This window comes from Adiantum capillus-veneris, chromosome 6 (genome assembly GCF_014529385.1).
Source record: "Adiantum capillus-veneris isolate H3 chromosome 6, ASM1452938v2, whole genome shotgun sequence".
Classification (NCBI taxonomy): domain Eukaryota; kingdom Viridiplantae; phylum Streptophyta; class Polypodiopsida; order Polypodiales; family Pteridaceae; genus Adiantum; species Adiantum capillus-veneris.
Window position 1 is genome coordinate 40,284,243 of NC_140936.1, and position 9,589 is coordinate 40,293,831.

The 9,589-nt window shown below is 45.0% G+C and overlaps 1 protein-coding gene across 1 annotated transcript; it reads right to left on the reverse strand.

Moving 5' to 3' along the window:
• Nucleotides 1-717: 717 nt before the first annotated feature.
• Nucleotides 718-1,972, reverse strand: LOC147455385 (uncharacterized). Its single transcript, XM_086515246.1, has one exon. It carries the CDS (start codon nt 1,730-1,732, stop codon nt 1,235-1,237), a length of 498 nt encoding a protein of 165 aa, XP_086371372.1. The 5' UTR covers nt 1,733-1,972; the 3' UTR covers nt 718-1,234.
• Nucleotides 1,973-9,589: the final 7,617 nt, after the last annotated feature.

Below are 9,589 nucleotides of genomic sequence, written 5' to 3' on the forward strand. Positions count from 1 at the left end.
ATTGTTGGTCCTCCCTAATGATATGATATGATACACATACACAACCTTGATATGATATGATATGACATTTCTTACAACTTCTTGAGCCTCAGCCCTAGTTACCACATTGATTGGAACTATTGGCTCTATTTCTTATCCACTCCAACAAGGCAAAACTTCAATGAAATTCATGGCCGTCTTACCTTTATTTTCAAGATTTTGGGGCAATTCGGAAGTAAATGGTCTTTCGCAAAACCATCACAAAACCCAAAAATCTTTGTGCACTCACCCTTGTGTGAATAAACTCGTGCCCAATTATTGCCTCCACATTCATAGCAAGGACTTTTGTGTTACAGCTTGTTGTGCCCCCCCCCTATTGGTTGTCTTGTCCTAGGAAGATATCCCCTACGTTTGTCATTTTGATTTGCTATGAACATGAGTGTGTTTTTTTCCATCGTATAATGATTCTTCGTTGGCTGAATAATGTAAGATGACTCTGCAGCATCTGAGCTTACCTAGGAAGAATAACCCTCGTCAACATATGTAAGAGGCCTATCACCTAACGAGCAAAGATCGGGCAAGAAAAGGGGATCAAGAGACGAAAGGGCAATGGGATCACACTTTGTCATGGATTCAAGGTACTCAGATGTGTGGAATTTTTTGCTTCTTTATTCTTAAAATTGTTGGTCCTCCCTAAAGAATATGGTCCCCTTTTTTTTTTTTTTCCAGTACTCACAATTGTGAATGATATATATATGAATAAACCAAAAAAAGAATACAACAACAGCCATGCTCAAAATGAGCCATGGCATCCCAACAACAAGACACACATCACACTAGATCAATGTCATGGCTTTTACAAGGAGCCACAACCTGTTATACATCGATCATTACAATCAAACCTAAAAAGAAACCAATACATCTGAGAGGGAAGGGCCCTTGTCCCCATCACCAGCAGAATCCTCATAGGGTGCCACCAAGCTGCCACCCCTGTCACAGGTAACCAACATGGCCTGAGAAAACCCCGATTATCACCGATTTGAAACATAGTAGCATAAGATGAGCAATAAATACACAAAATCTTGTGTCATGCCAAAGCCGGGCTCTGCCATAAGACAACACCATAACCATGGTCGGACGAGCAACCCGGAATAGGTCAGTCTTGAAGAACCTAATTCTTTGGACCCACTTGCATATTTTCCCTGCGAGGCCTTTAATAGTTGGGCAGTCCATGAATAGGTGGGCCAGATCTTCTCTAGCCATCCTGTACCCCAAGCATCGATCTGACCCAATTCCTCTCTCCTGAATCTTCACCCCCATCACCCCCGTCAGTAGAGCACCCCAAATTACCTTCCATAGAAAGACCTTCATGTGCTGCGGAATCTTTGGCTTCCATATGTACTCCAATACTTGCTCCCATATTGTTCTTAAAAGAGAACCCTTTAAATTTAAGTCTAATGGCTACCGATCTACTGGGTCTACACGCTGTGTTTAAGCCGAATCTCGGCAGATCCCCCCCGTGCTCGGCAAGCAAAAACACCCTGTCTCTCCCCTCTCTCTTCCATTTCTCCTGTCTCTTCCTACGCGTGCTTTGCACCTCCGTCGCGAGTGAGGACAGAGCCCCCTTCCGCCCCAACCCTGGCCTCCTCCTGAACACGATCTCCTCCAGCTCTGCACATCGCCTCCAATCCACTCTACTTCCGTTCGAGAGCGTCGAGGCAAACGAGATAGATATAGAAAAAATGGAGCCCATTTCTTGCACAACAGCCTTCCATCATCATCTTGACAATTGGTGCATCTCTGGCCACAGAGAAACCAGAGAGAGAGAGAGAGAGAGAGAGAGAGAGACTCTGCTCCTGTTGTTGGTGACACGTTACTGTTGAGAATGGCGTGTCCTTTTTGTCAAAGCTGGGTTGCTGATGAATGTGATGCCTCAGCTAAGAAACCGGCCCTACGAAACCTACACAATGCACCCCTCTCTGCGCAGACGACCCAAAACAATCCCTGCTCCCTGGCCTTTGCTGTTGACATGCCAAGAATATAATCCTCTCTCTCTACACGTGTCCTCCCTCCCTCTTTTCTCCTCAAAGATATGAAGAGCATCTCACCAGATTCTCCCTTTTGCAAAATTGGGGACACCTATTTTGGCTCAAATGCATGGAGGTTTATGAAGCTTTCATTTTCCAAAGGTTCTCGTTGACCACTACATGACTTTATTCATCAACTTAAACACTACGCAAATGTCAACAAGAGTGACTTTCTCCTACCATCCCCTCAAAAGTATGAATAGAGCTAATCGAATATGTTTTCCAAAAATTTCTATCTAGTCTGTGCTCCATCCAGTGTTAGAAAAAACCCGGGTCCAGTGTACTTTAACCGGTTTAAATCCTAAAATCCCAGTTAGATTTTGAGCTTGTCTTGAAGAAAACTCACAAATTTTAGTGTAATTGCCAGCAAAAGCTTTAAATTTTGACCTAAAAACCGGGAGAAATTTAAGCTTGCCCTTATTTTCTTTGGTTAGGAAAAATGTATTCCTGGCTCCATCCCTCAACTCTGCAATAGAATCTATTTCAAATATCTATTTCGATTGTCATTTGAAAGGGTTACACCATGAAGGAAATTGTAAAAATGGAATTTTTGAACCTTGGAAGAAAATTAATCTCCAAATTCACCTTAAAAGGATACACAATGCCTAGTTTAAATCGATGACCATTTTGATCCTTGAGCTTTTCTCCATGTCTGCCATCCTAGTTTCTATGTTTTTTTTTTTTTTTTTTTTTGCAAAACTCACAATGTGACAAGATTATATTAACAGAACCAAAGCAATTACATTCCTTCCATGCTCGTGACGAGCCATAACCACTTCAACAGATCCTAGATACATCGGCTGATGGAGGAGCCATCGTTGACCAGTATCACTATGTGAAGCTCTAAGAAGAAGGTATTGAAATGGAGACGGCCTCTCCCTAAGAGCTCGGGAAGTGCTTAAAAAGCCTCGACACTTACTCTTTGACCTTGATAACCACCTGTGTCTCACATAACTTCAAGCACTCACCTATTGAATTAGTGTTTAAAAATGCATATGCTGAGGGGAAGATGAGAGATTTGATTGAAGTTATTGTTTGCAAATAGTCTTTGAGATAATTTATTTTTTAGGTAAGGTGCTGGTGATGTGTTATGCATATTATTGCATGCATGCATAGGGTGGGACATAGGGGGTATCTTTGTTTGTTTTTTTTTTAATAGCAAAACTCACAATTGTGAGTAGACTATATTGAACAGCCAAAAAAATTGCAAGGCCTTGTCATACTCTTGTTGAGCCATGACATCGTCGAGGGACTATAATTACATCGGCTATGAGGGCACCCACCCCTACCAACCCACCCCCTCCTCCTTGACACACAAGGTTGTCCTTCTGAGATCTTTTATTTATTGATGGCCAAGATTTTCCCCCGCCCTAGGCATTCCATCCCGCACAAACACAACCCGGAAATGATCTCGAAAGTGAACTGTGTGTAAGAATGGTGAGAGTTCCATCCCATACTTGTCACTACCTTTTGCCGTATTAAACGTTCAAATTCTACATTGTGAAGTCCATAAGGTGGTATTGTGTATAATAGTTTCCTCACCACCCCTATTTAAGTTGCATTTGAAGTCCAAAGTGGCCTCAGTTCGTGAAGGTTTTTTTGTGGAAGGTGCTATGAGGGGCTCTTCTCCGACAAGTGTTAAGATTCACGCACGTGATATCGAGTTTGATAGATGTACAAGGTGCAGTTTGGCTAGTGAAGACCCCGCCCACCTTTCATAGAACTAGTATGGCCGGCCGTCTTTGGCGGCCTCTCTCTCTCTCTCTCTCCCTCTCTCCCTCTTTATCGCGTGCAACTGGGCTTTTTTTCATTTTGGACTTTAGCTTTCAGGTCGCAGATTGCAACACGTGTAAAGGGGAGCCCTTCCACCATATTATGTTAGTAGATGTCTGGCAATTGGAGGTCTGGCAGGAAAGGTTTGCAAATGGATGCAAAGAACGTGGAAGAAAGGGTTCTTTAAGAAGGATTTGTGCCTTGGTGGGAAACATTTTCTAAATCCTGCGCTTCTAGTTTGTACCCAAATTGTCAGATATTGTTCCTTCAATAATCTTTGGAAGGTCATGAACTACCAAGTTTTAGATAGCACTATTTGTGGCTAGCTTCTCACAGATAATACAAGAAAGTAAGGAGATTATATTTGTGGTAGGAAAAGGGTAAAACTTGGATGACTAGATTAGAGCGACTCTCGCCATCCGATCGAGTCGTCATGTGTAAAAATTTGTTAATAGTTCGGTACTTGCTACGATTGCTATAACTATTTGTCACTCAAGGCTCGCCATTAGCTTGAGGTGAATTTTCACATTTCTTGATGGAATTCTAATACACTCACTCACAATTGTGAAAAAACAACAAAACTGTGACGCCCCAGAATATGGGCGCGTCGGGGAGGGGACGTTTTGGGCCCCGCTCGGACGGGACCGGCTCAGGTCGGGGTGTTTCTTCAAGGGGTCCTGGCGCGGACGGCACCGGCTCAGGAGGGCCCGGCTCGGACGGGACCGGCTCGGGTCGAGGTGTTGCTTCAAGGGGTCCTGGCGCGGACGGCACCGGCTCCGGAGGGCCCGGCTCGGACAGGACCGGCTCGGGTCAAGTTGCCTTCACGGGGGCCCGGCTCGGACGGGACCGGCTCGGGCGTGGTTGCGTTCCATGGGTCAACGGCCGTTTGCGTTTCGCAGGTCTTCGCGGGTCTTGCGTTCCGGGTCCCTAGCCCCACGTAGCCTCAGGCTCCGCCGCACTGACGGAGGGTCATGTGGGCGCGTCGGGGAAGGACCGTTTTCCTTTGCTCTGATACCAAGTGTGACGCCCCAGAATGTGGGCGCGTCGGGGAGGAGACGTTTTGGACCCGGCTCGGACGGGACCGGCTCGGGTCGGGGTGTTTCTTCAAGGGGTCCTGGCGCGGACGGCACCGGCTCAGGAGGGCCCGGCTCGGACGGGACCGGCTCGGGCGTGGTTGCGTTCCATGGGTCGACGGCCGTTTGCATTTCGCAGGTCTTCGCGGGTCTTGCGTTCCGGGTCCCTAGCCCCACGTAGCCTCAGGCTCCGCCGCACTGACGGAGGGTCATAGCGTGCCCCGGGGAACCTTGCGTGGAGTCCCCACGGTGCGCGAGTGCGTGGAGTGAAGCTACCGTGTCTAAGTGGGGGGTCCCCTCCCGTGGTCGTTATTGGGAGGCTCATACCCCTTATAAAACAACACACCCCCCCCCCCCCCCCCCCCGGGCTCGCGGGGCCAAAAAAAAAAAAAAGCACAAATGCAAAAGGGGTGGTGAGAGGAAATGGTTAATTGTTTTTCTCACCAAGCTACAAATGTAAGTTACAAGATACAATAGGAATCGTTTGTTTGCTCTGTTGTATTGAGTGTAAATCACTCAAAACCCATTAATTACCAGCCCAAATTTTGAGATTCTCTCATAATCTAGAAATTTGAAGTAAAGTCCCTTCGTCGACATCATCACCCTCACTAGCGCCATCTTTGCACTTTGCTTGGCCCCGTTCCCTTCCTTTGCCATGCTAGCAAGTGTTTCGCTCTCATCCATGCCATGGTAGCTCTCTCTCTCTCTCTCTCTCTCTCTCTCTCTCTCTCTCTCTACTATCGTCGCTCCCCGCACCACTAGTCTCTCAATGTCCTCCACCCATGCTGCTCCTTGCAGGCTTAGCCAATTCAACCGCTTTCCCTAAAGCCTTTGCGAGTACAGTGCATTGCTCTCCAAGTGGTGGAATTTCTTTATCACGAGACACGTCAAAGTGTGGCTTGCTTGTACGGGCCAGCCCATCACTTCATCAAAGCCCAACTCTTTTGTAGCTCTGCAACCCTCGTCACTATATGGCACGGCTCCAGCCAGGGGGGATCTATGGTGGGAAAAAGAAGCGGGAATCGCAATGCAATCTCAGCGGTCCGTCGACTCGGTGAACTAGGGTGAACTAGGGGCAAAAATGGTGCTCCGAGTTTACCCCTAGTTCACCCTCGTCACTATATGGCACGCCTCCAGCCAGGGGGATCTATGGTGGAAAAGAGAAGCTGGAATCACAATGCAATCTCAACCGTCCGTCGACTCACTGAACTAGGGGCAAAAATGGCACCCCGAGTTTACCCCTAGTTCACCCGCCTCGCGAGTGTGGGTCGAAACCGGAACCTCTCGGTTGCCACACGAACGCCCTACCACCACGCTAGCGCGTGTCACTGTCCATGTTGGCATGGCACATGATCACACCCTAATCTACCCGCCCCTAGTTCACCCCCAATTCACCCACCCCTAGTTCACCCCCAGTTCACTACATGATCCGACGGCTCAGATTAAAGTCGCCTCGCCCCCCCAAATTTGGGCCCTAGATCCCCTTTGAATCCAGAGCCGTGCCATATAGTGATGAGGCTCTGCAACCCGCTCACAGGAAGCCTTTTATCACCGAGCTCTTCTCCTAGTGGCCTCATACTAGAGACACATAGCCCTTTCCCCCTACTCTCCTTCTAGCCATAAGATCCAGGACCCTCTATTCTCAGATCCGAGTTTCTGTGCCTGCAAATCGAAGAGAGAGAGAGAGAGAGAGAGAGAGAGAGAGAGAGAGAGAGAGAGATTTTATTATCATCCTTGGAGGTCAAATATGACCTATGGGACCAAATTTACATGTAAGGTAGTATGTGTATGGCTAATGAGTGACTCTCGATGCTCCAAAATTGTGGTGATGAGAGTCGCAATGGAGAGCCCACACTGTGGCTAGGAGAGGGAAGTGTGTAGGTCTAAGTCATGGCTAAAAATGTGAGAGAAGCAAGTTCGGATGTGACCAAAAGCTGAGCACTCTAGTAGTGTGTGGTACTCAGACTCTCGAACTTGCAGTGAGCATAATGTGCACATTCAATTTGACTCTTCTCCATTGCCCCAACGCCCTATCTTGCATCGAAGGGAATGCAAGCTAAGCCGAATGTCTATGATAGGGTGTATCGTCGACAAGGGGATAGACTCGAGTGAATAAGTGTGAGTGCGGTTTCCTCTTTCAGCGAAGAACATGGTTTTGTAGTTGGGGTCAATATGGGTGGTGTAATGTATGAAGCGTGACCCAGCGGATTTCTCCCCAGCGGTAATACATTGGCATTGTAGAAAAGCTTCATTCACTTGGGAGTCAATTGAAGCATCATGTAGCAAGTGTAATGCATCCCCATCTCCCAAACCACTTCTTTATGTCTTGCATCCATCCCGTGCTCAAGATCTTGCTTTTATGCGTCTTTTGAACTTTTTTGCTTGCTTCCCATACAATTGCAGAAAGTCGATGTGAGAAGTTTTGACGCATCTTTATCATGTACTCCACAACCCGAGAGAGAGAGAGAGAGAGAGAGAGAGAGAGAGAGAGAGAGAGAGAGAGAGAGAGCCGATGCATCACTCGCTCCTCCTATGCTAGGCCGAAATGAACGAAGAGAGAGAGAGAGAGAGAGAGAGAGAGATTTTGTGCAGTTGTAAACGACTTCGCGTACATGCAAGAGAGAGAGGATATATTGATGCTGCCTCTGTGGAAGCTCCTTCTCCCTCTTCTGCCACAACTACTTTGATGCCCACCCATTCCACTTTGCCTTTGGACATAAAGAGGGTATCTCATAAGATACCCTCTAATGAACCCCAAAAACAAAATTGGAACGACCTATTTTGTTTATGTGTATATGAAAATCTAAGGACAAAGCATATGGAGAATGTCTCATTTGCTAAAGCACGGTTTAGAACTTTGCCTCACCAAGCTTACTCAAAATGCGTTTGGAAATGCAAATGTGTGGGGGGTGGTGAGACCTTTATAGATGATAAAGCCTTTAGGGACCATTCATGATCAGTTACACTCAATTCTCCAATGGCAATAAAAATTATCCACATGCAATTGAGTACATCCACAATGTCTTCTCGCGATGCCAATGTGTTAAAGCCTATCTTTGCATGTAAAAGTGAGAAAGCATTCTTTGAGCCAACCAAGTTTCTTTTCTAGAAGTGCTAATGCACATCCACCTTCTGATATATGCCTTCTTATCCTTCTTATTAGAATTTTTTTCTCACCATGTTTGATTATTTCCAAGCCCCTATTGTATAATTCTACTGATGTTCTTCCGTCAGTGCCTTTAGGCGTTTCTCTCATGGGCAATGCCAAGTCCAACAGAAAAAAGTTGCTACATTGTACTTGTCTCCACTAAACCATGCAACCTATGCCATGAACTAACACCTAATGTGTGTTGCATGTGTCTCTCTCTCTCTCACCTAAAACTTTTTACAATTATTCTTCTCTCTCGTATCTAAGACTTATGATCTATAGATTCTCTTTTGACTAGCTCTATTATAGCCATCAAAGTCTCTTATTACGGTATTAGTATGAGATTAGTACAATCATACATAAAGGGAAGCATGTGTTTGGACTATTCTAAGTTCCCTAGGTTGTCCATTTGGAGGTAGATGACTTTTTAGAAGCTAGTGAAGTTATGATATACTTATTTGTATAGTTTTGTTTAGTATTATCATAAGCCTATAATTGATCCAAATTTCTTTATGAGTGATAAATAGCTCACATTGTGGATACATCCAAGCTTAGTGCATAAGGAAGACTAACTTTTATAGCATAGACCCACAAGAGAATCATAGATAATAAGGACTAAAATGGAATTTTAGTAAGATTTTGAACAATTGATTTTGTACATTACTAACCTATCTTCGCTCAAATTTCATCTCTCACTTGATTTTTGCCGCTCGTCCAGTGATAGCACTCACATATGTAGCACTCTCAAGCTCTCTTTCGTGGGTCTCTAATGGCTCTTCATAATAGGAAGTTGGTGGCAACATCTGTTGACTCTTGAGTGTTTCTACACGCTACGTAGTACAATTTTGGTACTATAACCAGTTCCAAATTTGGTAAACTAGAACCAAGATTGGTCCTATAGAGTTCACTTAAATGAAGTACCACAATACAATATATTCTAGAAGAGCTAATCAGTAAGCACTAGTCAAACATGTGAGCAAAATGGAACTGTACACATTATGTACATGAATTACACTGCAAAAAGTAATCAAAAAAACTAACCAGTACCAAATTTGGTGCTTTAGAACAATAATCATAGCTTCATTGCACAACAGTATTGTATCAGCCTTATGTTTTATGATACAAAAAGGATATCCAAATACAAATCTCAAATATTAGAGTTGGGGGTGGGGGGGGTGTTTGTCCTATAGAAGTACCCTCCACAGCTATAAAATAATATGCAAGAAACTCGAATATATCATCTTCAATATCAAACAATGGGTTGTTGTGGGTGTAAGCAGATGGATAGGGGTGCTTTATCCATCCAAAGAGCCACGGTGAAATTTGAGCCATCAAGTACACAGGTCTATCAAGTACATCGACCTTCAGCTTATACGATTAAATTGCAAGACAATTTTCATAATTTTTCTTCAAAGACTTGTATCTACAATCATCCACCAGGATTGTGTTGGTGGCATAAACCTATGGGCGCTTCAACCACATCGTTTGCAGCTCCTTCAAGAAAATAGGATTGTCATCATTGTTGGGCA

Excerpts from the sequence above, each read along its gene's own strand:
- LOC147455385 (XM_086515246.1), bottom strand. The coding sequence starts at position 1,732 with ATGGGCTCCATTTTTTCTATATCTATCTCGTTTGCCTCGACGCTCTCG.